A 15,008-nucleotide genomic window follows, 5' to 3' on the forward strand; every position below is an offset into this window, starting at 1 on the left:
ATTTTTTCTGTTGAAACGTCATTCTTTTTTTATAGCAGGAGCAGATGTGTTTTGTAACAGGAAACTCTGGTGCTGTTTGTTTTCCATGGCACTTACTTATTAAAAATGACTAGCCTGTTGAGTGAATCCTTCTGAGGAAAAGACATTTTACAGTACACTTTTATGACCTAAGCCCAAAAGATTGATGTTGGACCATTCTCATATTATGAAAAGATACATTATTGCCTTTGGGACTGTTGGCCATCAAGGTATTAGTTTAGTTCTGATGTTCTCTTTGAAGCTGACATGTGATCTGAAAATTACTTTATAGTATCTATAAGAACTTTGATTATGGCTTTTAGACCTTTGTAATCTAATTATATGTTGGTTACTGTTATGGTTTAACCCTAACCAGCAACTAAGCACCACACAGCTGCTTGCTCACTCCCCCTCCTCCCTCTCCAAGGGGGGATGGGAAAACAAATCATAAAAGTGAGAAAATTCATGGGTTGAGATATAGACTTTTTAATGGGGAAGAAAAGGAGGGAAAAAAATAATGTCCTGGCTATGTATCCTCCCATCTTCTTGTGCCCCTTTAGCCTTCTTGCTGGCAGGGTATGAGAAGCAGAAAAGTCCTTGAATTGGTATAAACACTACATAGCAACAACTAAAAACATCAGTGTGTTATCTACATTATTCTCATAGTGTATCCAAACACAATTCTATACCAGCTAGTAGAAAATTAATTGACTCTATTTGCATCATACCCAGGTCCCACACTTTCTAGTAGATCCCAAGTAATCACTGTCACCTTTCCTTCCTTTTGATAAATTCACACAGATATCATTCCATGATACTCTTTTCTATCAGTCTGTGGGCCATCCCTCCACAATGTCTGTTGAGCTTTTTTAGTCCATGACTTCGGGCTTCATCTGTCATGGTAGGAGAGATTAGGGTTGTTTCATGCTAAAGCCATTACTGCTGCACTTGTCTAGTTCTGTCATCAAAATTTGTTCTTCGTTAATCTGAGTAATTCTGCTATAATATGCTTGATTATTATTTAACAACTGTAATAGTGATGACTTACAATATTATATAGCAAATAACATAATACGATTCAAATCATTGCCTGTCCTTACCCAGAATCAAATCCCCTTGAGGTACACATTGGAATTCCTCATCCTTCTACATTACCCACCATGTGCACCCAGCTTCTTGAGCAAATGCAGTCCCGTGGGTGATTGCTGGATCTCCTGTGCAGGTCCCTTGACCTTTCTTTGTTTTATGGCAAAACCAGCTTTCAGAAGGGTTCAAACTATTTCTTCCTGTCTCAAAAACTTCTGTTGCTGTATCACCCCACACAATGTTGTCATCAATGTATTAGGTGTTCTAGAGCTTTGCCTTGTTTGAATACAGTCTGGATCAGTCCATGGCAAATGGTAGATCTGTGTTTCCACCTGTCAATTCCAGGTATACTGGATGGCCTGCACTCTGCTGCCAAAGGGATTGAGAACTGCATTAGCACTATCAGTTGACATGCCACTTGGCTGCCTCTGACTCCTCTTGATATTGAAGTTCTGGCGTGTCTGGCACAGCTGGACTCGGAGGGGGCATGACTTCATTCAGACTGTGATAGTCTACTGTTAGTCTGCACTGGCCATATGGCAGTGAGCTCTGCTGAAGTGAGTCCACTTGCCCGGGTAGCATAACATCTTCAGTGAAGGGATACCTTTCCTTCGTACCTGGCAGGAGTTGCTTCCAGGGGCTGAGGGCTTGTGCCCCTTTTCCAATTGTTTCATTAATGCCCCCTTCTGTAGAACAGGATCGCAGATGCTTAGCCTCCCTACCCTCTAACTCCAGGCTACTGGCCCTATTATTCCAGCACTGGAGCAGCCAGGTGATCATGTCCTTGCCTGGATGATGGCTGAAATCTTTTTGCGTATACTGCAGCTCACTCAGGGGTGTGCTGTTTAACAAAACATGAGATGGGTACTGTCTCTTTTATGGGTTCTGCCTCTTCCACTGCCTCTTCTCGTGATGGTCCTGCTTCTTCATCCCTTCTAAATGAGCTCACTTCCATATATATCTCTCCTTGTCTATAGGGGGGCTGGTACAGACAGAAGTTGGTGCTTTCGTTTAGCCACAATGTCTGTCACTGGCGTTGGAGTAGCTGCTGTACCAGTCATTTTGCCATCAGATCCAGAGGCTTTTTTTGCCCTCAGAGCTACTGTATAGTGTTGAACAGGGCTCAGGAGGCCTGGGCCAAGCCCTAGCACATTGCCTGACTTTGATTCTCTCTGGTATTGTCTGAGTGACAGCATAGTTTTTCCAGATTTTGTGCTTGTTCAGTGCTGAAATTCCAAAGCACTGAAGGTGCCCCCTGTCATAGGCACTTGCCCATACACCCTGCCACTTATTACTGTCCAACCTCAGGGCAGATCTCTGTATGGCTCTGAAATAATCATTTACCCCTAAACAACATCTTGAACATGTCCAGAAGACATAGCAATAGGAATGCTAGCTTCAACATCCCAAGGATATTAAAAATTCTCAAGTACTGTTTTAATTAGCCTGGAGGAGAAGAGGAAGATGAAGGTAGGTACCGATCTCCCCCATGGATTGGGTCTCTGAGGAGAAAAGGTAAAAGTTGTAATTAGTAATAGTTTCCTATAGATGGCTCCCGAAGTCTGGAGATGTCGGCAGTGCTGAGTACAAATACCAGATTAGTTTCATGACCAACAATTCTGTCGTATTATTAGACAGTGTTATGGAATACAACAACATGATAACCTTAGGCCAGTTCCCATGGGTGATAAACAGCACGTGGGGCAATATATACAAGTAAAGTGAAGTATTATGTAACGCAACTTTACGAACAAGCACACCAACTTTGAGAGCAAATACATCACCATTGTGACCAGTGACTAAACTAATATAATGAATGCTTATAGCAAATCTCTTCTGATGCGTTCTAGTCAGATTTGTTATTATTTCAACTTGTTGTGCCCTGTGTTGGGCACCAGAAATGATTGTTGTGGTTTAACCCCATCTGGCAACTACTCACCACACAGCTGCTCACTCGCTACCCCAGCTCCAGTCAGATGGGAGAGAGAAACAGAAGAATAAAAGTGAGAAAACTTGTGGGTTGAGTTAAAGACAGTTTATTGGGACAGAAAAGGAAGAAAATTGTAATAATAAAAGAATTAAAATATGCAAAACAAGTGATGCACAATGCAGTTGCTCACCACTTGCTGACCAAGGCCCAACCAGTTCCTGAGCAGTAGCCCCTGGCCAACTTTCCTCCCAGTTTATATATTGACTATGATGTCATGTGGTATGGAATATCCCTTTGGCCAGTTTGGGCCAGCTGTCCTGTCTGTGTTCCTTCCCGAGTTCTTGTGCCCCTCCAGCCTCCTTGCTGGCAGGGTATGAGAAGCTGACAAGTCCTTGACTTAGTATAGCTAACAGTACTTAGCAACAACTAAAAACATCAGTGTGTTATCAACATTATTCTCATACTGTATCCAAACCACAACTTTATACCAGCTACTAGAAAGAAAATTAACTCTATCCTAGCTTGAATCAGGACAGCTGCCTTCATTACAACCATGAAGTAAGTATTTCTGCCTGTCAAATATAAATCTAAATGGAAAGGAACAAGCTTTTCATTTAAAATAGCTGCCTATTTCCCCTTTATGATATAGTAGAAAATCATGAGTATCTGTAACTGAGCAAGAACCATTTGCCAATTTATAATTAGCAGGTATAGTTGTTTGTCTCTTAAACATAAATGCAAGTGTATACACAGATGTGACTTTAAGGCCCTTTACTATATGGCTGATCTAATACCAAAGAAATTCTTCACTGTAGCTGGGGCAAAAAGGATATTGGTCAGGAATTCTTCTTGCATGTCAGAGGACATGACTTTTGTATTTGTACTTCCCTACCTCAAAATGCTAGATATCTTTGGTTTCCTGAACCTGAATTATTGCTTATGTTGCTTGTATATGAGATAAGGACCTCAGGTAGGATTTGTATCAGGTAGGAAACATCAAAGAATGTATATTGGGATTGTAGAGAAGTAAACCTTGGGTTAGGTTTTTGCCCTGGGAAATGGATGTCAGCTTTTGTTAGCAACTTGCTGCCCTGAACTCTCTTGGAAATGGCTTAGCTATTGATGTAAAGCTAAAGCAGTAGTTAGAGCCTCTGCTTTTGCAGTGTATTGATCAGATTTAGTTAATTCATTGCCAGAGAGGGGCAAAGGTCAATATTTTCTTCCTTTGTAAAGGCCATCCAAAATCCTTTGAGCCTTGGTGATTATTGGTCTTTGCCAGGCAATAAATTTTTTTAAATGTTAATTATTTGTCTTTTGCCTTTTTCCTGGAGTTGGGAAAACCTGGGAGAAGAGAATCCTAGGTTTTCATTCTTGATCTGAATAATATATACAGTTTTAAAGACTAGTGTGTGGAGCATGGATGAGAACTAAGTCCTTCTACATTTCCGAGAAAGTTTGGGAACTGCAGTAGGTAGGGTCATCCAAATTTTGAAAATCTGAACTAGTGATTTTATGTGAGGTAAACATTTTCACCACAAGGAAATTAAGTTGTTTTCTCAAACTGATGTGTTACACAATTAAATTTTGTTTAAAAATGGGATCTTTAGAGATTAAATCTCAAAGCTGAAGGATACTGAAGTTTTAAGTTTCCATATATTGGTTAAACCAACTGAATTACTGACTTGAAGGTGGACACTTCATCTGTTCCTCTGTTGACTGTTTTCTGTTAAGATTGACTCTTGCTCTACAAAGGTGTTTGGGACTTAATACCTTGAGTCCCTCAAGAATGTTGAGATATTTTGACTGAGTGGAAGCATGATGAAGTCTTCATTAAGAATTTGGACAGTGAGAGGGTATTAATTCTTAAGTGGTCCATAAACCCAGTGGTAGGCCTTAACAGTTGATAGATGTTGGTAGGCTGGACAAATGGTTTGATGGTAACCTCAGGAAGGGTAATCAAGTCATGTACCTGGAATAAAGAAACCTTGTGCCTCTATACAGGCTGTATGATAACTATCTAGGAATGAGCTTTGCAGAAAAGAGCTGTGGTGTCCTGGTGGAGAACAAGGGCAGGTGAGTTGAACATTAAAGAGCAGTGTGTCTGTAGTGGTGGAAGTTTGGGCCATGTTAGAAAAGGTGTATCCGACATTTTGGGAGGAGTGATTATTTTCCTCTCTTTGGAACTCATGAGGCTGCATCTGGAATACAGTGTGCAGTGTTGGCCTGCCATTACAGGAAAGGCATAGATATAGTGGAGCAGAGGGCAACTCTTACTTAGGGGCTGGAGCATGTGATGTATGAGGAGAGGTGAGAGATGAGTTTCTAGAGTGTGGAGAAGAAAAGGCCAAGCTGTCTTCCAACACTGTAATGGGAGGTACAGAGAAGGTAGAGCTGTGCTCTTCTCAGAGATGTGTGATAAAAGCCTAAGAGGCAAAGGACACAAGTTGATTCCTAGGCTTAATGTTTTCTTGCTGATTGCAAGTCAATCTCTGCATCCTTTATTAAAGATCTGCAATAGGAAATGGGATATTTTGAATATTAAGAACATAATCTTGAGTAGTATGATCTTTTTTTTTTTAGTTCCTCATTCATGAGCTGTAAAAAAGCAAAGCTACTTATGAAATAGGTGAAGCTCTAAGGTATGAAAAATGCATTTGATGGGGTTTTTTTAAATAGTATTTTTTATTTTACATATATAAAACACAACACTCAATAGTGAACTCACAGGCTTCTGCAACTAGGTTTTGATCTTTTTTCTTACTCAGTCATATGATTTCTTACACATTTTTGATCTTAAGAACTTAAAATCAAAAGGATGTACTTTACTCAATTAGAGGAGTTTCATAGAAGGTCTGAAGTATTGGAGGATGTCTGCCATTTATTGGAGGAGGTCTAGCATTTCAGGCCTATATTACAGTTTTATTGGTAAAAATGTTTTTATGTGCTTATAAAATAGCTTTATATTGTGTGTAATTTGTGAATAAGTGATCATGAGCTATTAGAATCCTTACACGAGTCTGATGTTATTTGAACTGTTAAACTATGTGGAACTTGTTCAGCTCTTAACTGAGAACATCAGTTACTGAAAACACTTGTATTGGTATGTTGAACTGCCTTACTTTGCTTTTATGACACCATTTGACACAGATTATTTTTTGTTTGGGGTTTTTTTCCAAAGCAAAATCAGATGTTTCGAGAGGAAGGATTGTGAATAGTTTTGGCTGTGTATCTCCGTGATGAAATACCCTTTGTGTGTCGCTTCCACTGATTCACAGTGTTGCAAATGCTCTTTTTGAATAAAGAAGGAAAAATAACGATACAAAATAATTGTGAATAGAGTGTACCTTACTAGTTTCATTTACAAACTGCATACAGTGTGAAGCTTACAATGCATAACATAAGCTGTGTAGCCATTTTGTCATCTTTACTCTCCTAGGTAATATAATTAGAGGCCAGTGGATGGTAAATACAGAGATAAGGAATAAAGAAAATATTTGTGGTTTCTTATGTGTGGAATTCTTTAGATAATGTAATAAAATTGAAATGGTGAGGAAGGTAAGGGAAGTTTAGAATGGTTTGCATGTGTTTTACAGGGCTTAATGACTTTTAAAGTTGTTAAAAGTACAGAAAGTATTTTGGGAAGGTTAGATTTGGGTTTGTACATAAAACACCCTGTTTCAAGAGCAAAAAAAATCTCAGAATACTATCTTGGGTGTCACAAAATTCCTTTAATAGCTACATAAGACAGTTTACTAAGTACAAGACTTGCGTATGGTAACATCAGACTTGATAGCAGAAGATTAATACATAGACAGTTACAATTACACAAGTGTGGAGTTCCCTAATAAATGGTACTACTAGAACTCTTGGTAGTACTCATGGCTCAACTGGACAGGGCAGTTGCACAGTGTTAATTAGCATTTGTACTGTCCGTGTAAAACCTCAGTTTATAGTGGCTATTTCAGAAATCATCTTTTCCAGCAAATCTTTCTAAACCTGGAGTCCCATCAGTGTTTTATTCCATGTCAAAATAGATAATTTGAAGATTAGTAAGTAGAACATAGCATAGTACTCAAACATGAGCTGTTTAGATTCTGGCACTTCACAGCTGATTTGGCTTAGGCAGGTACTTCCCCTACCTTTTCTTTTTTTTTTTTCCCTCCCAAAATAAAAGTAAATCAAGTTACATGATGTTCAGTCTCTTACAGAACCACGTTGCTCCTTTTGCATAATGTTAGTAGCACTTGAATCAAAGGCCATTAAACCTGGACTAAGACAGTAAAGCTAGACTAAAAATAGACCAGGTACAGAGTTGCTGCAGTATTTGGGGAAGTTCGTCAAAATTTGTATTAAACTAAGAGTGGGAGATGGTTTAAAGAGGCATAAGCTGTTGAGGCCTGTAATAGTGGGGATCCTCAGCACTTCACAGAGATCATTGAGGTAGAGTGGTAGTATGAAGTTTGAATTATCTGTGTGTAGTCCTGTGTATACTTAAAAGGTGTTTAGATGAGGGGAATGGCAGAACCTCTTTCTGGCCTAGTAACAAACTCTTAAACTAGAACTAAATTATCATGGCTCTGCAGACTTGGTGGGTACTGCTGTGTCAGAGACCTAATGACTGACAGCACAGGGTCAGTCATGGCAGAATTCTCACTAATTCTTTTTGGATGAAGGTTGCTGTGATTTTTCTCATCAAAGGGGGGGTGGTCATTTTTAGCATGATCAGAAGTTGTGGTATCTGAGTTTCTGGATCTGTGTCTTAAAGAATGTATTCTCTGTTAACTTTGTAAAGTGCAAGATAGTTTTCCAGGTCTGTATAGGACAACTGAGTCTAATACAGGAAAGGAAATAAGAAGTTCTTTAAGTCTTCAGTGTAGATTATTCCCATTTTACCTGCAAGCTTGCTCTCTGGAGATGGTTCTTCTCATACATTTTTTAAATAGGTCTCCAAACTCTGAAAAACTTATAACCTTGTGTGGATGATTTTCTTCCCTTAGATAGCTTATATCTCTTGTAATTGAATAAATTTTAACATCAAGACCAATGCATCTTTGAACTTAAAATCACATGTGACAGTCTTTTAGGGATGGCTCAGGGTTGGGGTTGTTCAGCCTGGAGAAGTTTGGGGAGACCTTATAGGGGCCTTTCAGTCCCTCAAGGTGGCATACAAGAAGACTGGTGAGGGATTATTGAGCAGGTATAGTGATAGGACAAGGGGTAATGGCTTTAAACTGAAAGAGGGTAGGTTTGGATAAGAGACGAGAAAGAAATTCTTTACTGTGCGGGTGATGATACAATGGAACAGGTTGCTCAGGGAAGTTGGGGATGCCTCTTCTGTGGAATTGTTCAAGACCAGGTTGAATGGGGATTTGTGCAATGTGGTCTTGTGGAAGGTTTTCCTGTCCATGGCAGGGGGGTTGGAACTAGAGGATCTTTAAGGTTCTTTCCAGTCCAAACCATTCTGTGATTCTCTAGTGAAAATTGAAATGGTGTTATACTAAGGACTAAATTTAATTTGTTAAGAAAATCCTGTGAGAATTTTTCTCGTACTGAAGTAGGAATTGCTGCCTTGTTTCCTTTGGCAAATGGTCTATGTTCCCCCTGTTGTCACTTTTGGCATGCCTTACAAGGATACAGAAGTAGCACAGTACATGCAAAGCAGTCAGTTCTTATACATGAACGTGAATTTTATTTTCTTCATGTGATAATAAAACTGGAAAAAGAGTAGGAGTGATATGATTGTTATTTTTCCATCATAAATTAGTTTCTGCAGAGGATGACAAAATTGGCAGGGCTGCAAAGGTATGTGAACCACTCTGCCTTCGTATGGAGATACTTTAAATTTCATGAAGTGGTTCTTTAAAAAAGACAGCACCTCACACAAAAAACTCACACTGAAAATGCAAATGGGAGTTGTAAGTTCACAGTTCATTTGTGTCATGTATTAATTCATTTTTCCTCCAACATAGTTGTTGACTTTTGCACATGTACATGCTTTATCACTTGTTTCATAAAGAAGAAACACAGGAAAGGGTGAACAAAGCTTATGTGGAGTGGTGGTTTTATAAATAAGACTTTTCTTCTCTGTTTTCCAGATTCAATATTGCATAAACATGGGTGCATTTTTGGATAAACCAAAAACTGAGAAACATAACGCTCATGGTGCAGGGAATGGCTTGCGTTACGGCCTCAGCAGTATGCAGGGATGGAGAGTGGAAATGGAAGATGCTCACACAGCTGTTGTAGGTATTCCCCATGGCTTAGAGGACTGGTCCTTTTTTGCTGTCTATGATGGTCACGCGGGATCTCGTGTTGCAAATTATTGCTCCACGCACTTATTAGAACACATCACTAACAATGAAGACTTTAGGGCGACAGAAAAACCTGGATCTGCTCTTGAACCTTCAGTGGAAAATGTCAAGAGTGGAATCAGAACTGGCTTTTTGAAAATTGATGAGTATATGCGCAATTTCTCAGACCTCAGAAATGGGATGGACAGAAGTGGCTCAACAGCAGTGGGAGTTATGATTTCACCTGAGCATGTATACTTTATCAATTGTGGTGATTCACGTGCTGTTCTCTATAGGAATGGACAAGTCTGTTTTTCAACACAGGATCACAAACCTTGCAACCCGAGGGAGAAAGAGCGAATCCAGAATGCAGGAGGCAGTGTAATGATTCAGCGTGTTAATGGTTCATTGGCAGTTTCTCGAGCTCTGGGGGACTATGACTACAAATGTGTTGATGGTAAAGGCCCTACAGAACAACTTGTTTCTCCAGAGCCTGAGGTGTGTGAAATTTTAAGGGCAGAAGAAGATGAGTTTATCATCTTGGCTTGTGATGGAATCTGGGATGTAATGAGCAATGAAGAGCTCTGTGAATTTGTAAAGTCTAGACTTGAAGTATCAGATGACCTGGAAAAAGTGTGCAATTGGGTAGTGGACACTTGTTTACATAAGGTATGTAACTTTTCTCCTAGCAACTGTTCTAAAATTATCTTCTGGTTAGATGGGTACAGATGTTAACAGCAGTTCCTGGCCTACTGTTTCCACTTCTCCATCTTCCTTTCCTCAAAGTTCTGTACCAGTTTGACTATATATCCTTGCTGAAGAATATACAGCCTCATCTTTTATGCTTGGAGAGGTGATAGCATTTGCAAAAATAAAGGTTTGTGTATGCTTCCAGCTCTAAACTTTGATTCTAAATACAGTATTTATAAAAGTAATCAGGTCTGAGGAAAGTATTTTGTGGAGTTTTTTGTTCTTTAAAGGTGGGTTGTGTTTGTATCTTTTACCTAAAACCAGTGTTGGCACCATCTCCTCCTCAAGGTAGGGTTTGTCTGTCATCTGAAGTGGTGTCCTTAGCTCATTGTAACTGAGTTGAAGAAGCACTATTTTGCATCTGAGCTTGCTTGCACTCCTCAAATTTAGAGTTTTTTTGGAGCAAGTCCAGGTTGATCTACACATGTTAAACAGGTGTACTGTTTCCAGCATTTCCTGAAGAGTGCAGCTCCAGCTAGTGCAAATAGAGTTCCTTTGTTGGGCCACAGACCAAACATGCAATTTTGAGGAAAATACTAAAATTCAGAATGGTAACTATAAAGGGTAAGTAGGTGGTTTGGTTTTTTTTCAGAAATAGGATTGGTTTCCAGCATATACCATACCTGTATGATTGGTTTAAATGCTGTGGCTTGTCTGACCAAGTACTCCACCAGCCTTATTAAAGTATGGTCACTCTAAAGGATGGTCACTCCAGTAAAACTGAGCAGTGACTGCATGTTTATTTTCCAAAGTCCTATCCTAGATCTCTGCAGTTTGTAACGATATTAGAATGTTGTCTTCTGTCTTCGGGATGTGAATTGTACCACATAATACTAACTGATAGATGTCCCCATATGCTCGTACAAAGGGGAATGCAGACTAACTCCAGAGTATTTCTGAAGGAATTAATGTCACATTCCTACTTAATTGCCTCAGGAGAAGGATTTGTTGTCATAGATGATAGGAACTGTCTGGTAGATTGGGTTTACACAGAAACAATATACAGTGACACAGAAAAAAAAGTTAAGCTATAAACTAGTATATAACTATAAATTAGTAGTTTATAGGTCTGTTTGATCTGCTTATAAGAGAATTAGAACTCTGTTTTTAAATTTGGCTGTGAATTGTAATATTGAAAATGAAATATGATCAGGAAAGTGGTATCAGAGTTTACTAGTGAAGAACTGGCATTAAAATTAGTACCTAAAAGAGCCGTTGACAGATGTTTCTGAGCACATCATAGTCTGTAGGGTCACCTTGGCTGTACTAAACGCATTCATATTTTGTACTTGGTTCAAGGTGCTATGTGTCACAGGTGCATTCTGATAAACAGACTTGTGATGAATGTAATGGCTTACATGAATGCCCTCCAACTGAAACAAACCAGTAGCTCGAGCTAAACTGTTCTAATAGTCCAGAAGAGTGTTCTACATTTCATTTTGCAACAGGAGCTGTTTTTCTGTTTGGCTTAGGGTAACGTTCCACAGCTGTTGAATTTCTGACCTGCTTTACTGATAGAATTTTTAAATGGTTGACATGTAAATAAATCCATTAATTATTTTTAACTTTAAGACTAGGAATATACAGTCAATATCAGTAAAATAGATTTTAGTGAGCAGCATCGTTGGGACACTTAAAGATTCTTATCAAAATACAGGTTTTTTGCAGGGTTTCTTTTTTTCCCATGTTTATGTGTAGTGCTGTATTTGGAACAAGTAAAAATGTGATTAGAGCAGAAAAACAAAAAATAAGGTTAAAGGTACTAACTTCTCTTTTTTCTTTGTCATGTAGGGGAGTCGTGATAACATGAGTATCGTATTAGTTTGTTTTTCAAATGCTCCTAAGGTCTCAGATGAGGCAGTGAAAAAAGATGCCGAGTTGGATAAGTACTTGGAATCACGGGTTGAAGGTAAGAAATCCACTTTGTTTGCTAGATAGTGAACAAATAACGATTTGATTGTGATAGTGAGCACAACAGTGTCATAACTATCTTCAGCATGAAAACAAAACCTCTGAAAGCCATTTTCCTGCCTTATGTTGAGTCAAATTCAGACCTGGTTACAACTCTGAATTTTCGTCTGTCAGGAAAAGTGTTTCAGGCCTTGTGCTTAGTTTATCCTGGTATTCTGCAAGCATTTTCTTAATGTGAGTTTCAGGTTTTTTACTGCTGTCTTTACAGGTCAAAATGCAACTACCAAACTTGCAAAGTGTTATATCAGCTCAGTAAGGGGTGATCTTGCTAATGTCCTTCTTATAAAATATTAAAGGAGTACTTGTACTATTTCTTCCCTTTCCTGTGAAAGTTTTTGACAAAATGAAAAGTCTGTACTGGGTTTTTGTGTCAATGTCCCAGTAATCTAGATAGTTGATGTAGCAAACCTAAATTTAGATATATATGTAAGAAGGCCTTCAGATACAAGTTAATCTCCAAGCTCACAGCTGTTGTGCGTGGTGTCTTTTCCTCTTGATTAAATGGGATGTAAATTGAAATGATTTGCTTATTTGTAATTTCTGTTGAGATTAGAGAGCACTAATGGTCACTTCAAATGCTAACTCTAGGCATGTTTCTTGGAACTTGGCTTACATCCCAGGCTTCCTAGATGACACTGGTTAAGATAAATACTTGTTACCTTCTGTGTCAGAGTGGAGTACAGGAGCTGTTAATGGGCTCTGGGAGAGAGCCAGGAGCAGTTACCTTCTCTGACAGCAGTCAGGTGTGCACAGTGGTTACAGGTTACTATTCCCAGCTTCTTGGTGACTCCTCTCTGTTGGCAAATAGGTGAAAAATAAATGGAATTGCAGTATGTTTTATTGCTTTCATAAGTGAATGTTAAGATTAATGGAAAAGCTGTCAAATAACTTGTGATCAGTGAGTGGATTAACTGAGAATTTTAGCTCTATTGTCATATTTAACTAAATACTACATGCTCAAAAAAAAAAAAAAACAACCAAAAAACAACAGTGGAGAGTGTGTAGTCTAAACTGATGTGTAGTCATTCCAAATATAACTCAAAATGATTGTTTAGCTTAAGTGCTTCAGAGAAATTAATTGCTTTAAAGCCTGAGCTTCTGTTGCTTCAGCTCTTCTTGATTTTTTTTTTAAATTTACTTTTTTTTTCTCCTGCATGAGTTCTCTGTGTCATTCAGTGTTCTACTAATTGGACAGAGTGCAAGACCTTTAAATGTCAAGTATTTAGCAAGGAATGATAGTTAGCATATTTGAGGAAATTCTGTCAACAACTGGAGAAAGTAAAGGAAGCAGACTTCAGAAGAACTTGAAATATTTATCTGATTATTAACAAATTCTATTATTAATAAATTCTTTGAAATTTTAATTTTGATACAGTCTTCTTATTTAAAAAAAAAGGTTGTTGGACTGAAGTTTTTACCTTACACTTGTGCCTTGAGTATTAGTAGTTCAGAAATTATAGAGAGAAGCTTTAGCAAAAGTTTCAAACCACTAAGCAGCATGAGGAAAATAGTTTAGAAATATGTTGGATTTTTTTAATTTAAAAACCAAAATAAAAAGTGGGAGAAGAGTATCATCTGAAGTGTTGGAGTAGTAAAGAAAAGTTTTGGAAGGTGGGAACTTGTTTTGATCAGGAGAGGACTTCTACCTTACTCAGTTTTGCATTCATCTTTAGACTAATTATGGGCTAGAAAACAGTGCATGAAAGAGCTGTGCCTCAAGGGTTTAAACTAACTTAATTCTAAAAATGTAAAGCTTGGTAGATACGTTATGATGTTGATAATATGGATTTGTTTAAAATGCCTTTCTAGACGATGACTATTCCTTTCAGAAAGGAAATAATGGCCTTTGAACACAGTAAGTTAACAAGAAAGACATTTTTCTTTAATCTGTTAAAAAGTTAACAACCCACACGTTATATCCATTTGGTTGATTGCCAGTAACAATTACCTGTAGTAAAAACATTCTGGAAAAAATAAGCTTGTCTTAGAACTACTAAACTGCAAAGATAGATGTCAAAAATAGAAGCTATGAGTTCTCTTGAATACTCTTGTCTTTCAGTAAGTGACTAATATAAATCAGGGCCATATTAGAACTTAGTATAAAATCGTTTGAGACTTCCTGAAGCAATTTTAGTTTGATCACTGGTGTTTGTTCTTAATTAATGTACACTATTCAGCATGGACTATTGTTTCTGTTCTTTTGTGGACCTTAAATTTTAAGTTGACTGGACTAACCCACCAAACCTTTTAGGCAACTGGTTTTTTTTTCCACTACTGTACTTGGGTGTTTTAAGCTCTGGCTTGGAGAAGAAAGCTGTGTTTGAGACATACTTTTGTTTGATTTAAAGAAGTGGAAAAAAATATCTGTTCAAAAGCAATTTAATACTTGCACATTTTGTGCTTGCATTTTTACTTTGTATTTGTCCATTCTTAAGTAGCATACTGAGATTCTGTATATTTGTATAATGAGTTGAGTTAGTAGTTCCCTGAGATCTTTCTGGAATTATTAAAAGGGAATTATTGTTTCAATACTAGAAGAGATCTTTTAGTGTAACAGATTTATTAAAAAGCATATTCAGCAAGTCAGAGTTTACTAGTGGAAGAGATTCCTAGTGGAAGAACTATATACCAATGCTCTTTTGCTAGTTTGGATCTTGAGGTTGACAGAAGGTGGATAACTACATTCCAAAGCTGCCAGTTCTAGAGTATACTGAAATACTTAATGAGGTTGTAGTCAGTAGCTTGTGCTTGAGTCATTTATGACTGTGAGCACAACCCTGCTTCTGGTTTGAGTAATTTAATTGGTCAAACTCCAAAGTAGAATCATAGAGCCATAGAATAGTTTGGGTTGGAAGGGACCTTAAAGATCATGTAGTTCCAACCTCTCTGCCATGGGTAGGGCACCTTCCACTAGTAATACAGGTGTGTTGAACAGTAGTGAAGTTATGCTGGGTCAGTCTTTT

The 15,008-nt window shown here is 38.1% G+C and overlaps 1 protein-coding gene across 4 annotated transcripts in view; it reads left to right on the forward strand.

Annotated features, from left to right (window-relative positions):
* PPM1B (protein phosphatase, Mg2+/Mn2+ dependent 1B) overlaps positions 1-15,008 on the forward strand; it is a 61,418-nt gene that overhangs the window by 30,636 nt on the left and 15,774 nt on the right. For all 4 annotated transcript variants that reach the window (XM_032682714.1, XM_032682713.1, XM_032682715.1 and 1 more), the window contains 2 exons: positions 9,130-9,993; positions 11,866-11,983. In XM_032682714.1, the coding sequence (XP_032538605.1) occupies positions 9,148-9,993; positions 11,866-11,983 (964 nt within the window). In that variant the 5' untranslated portion in view covers positions 9,130-9,147. The remainder of the gene's footprint in view (positions 1-9,129; positions 9,994-11,865; positions 11,984-15,008) is intronic.

Source organism: Chiroxiphia lanceolata, chromosome 3, assembly GCF_009829145.1.
Source record: "Chiroxiphia lanceolata isolate bChiLan1 chromosome 3, bChiLan1.pri, whole genome shotgun sequence".
Lineage (NCBI taxonomy): Eukaryota > Metazoa > Chordata > Aves > Passeriformes > Pipridae > Chiroxiphia > Chiroxiphia lanceolata.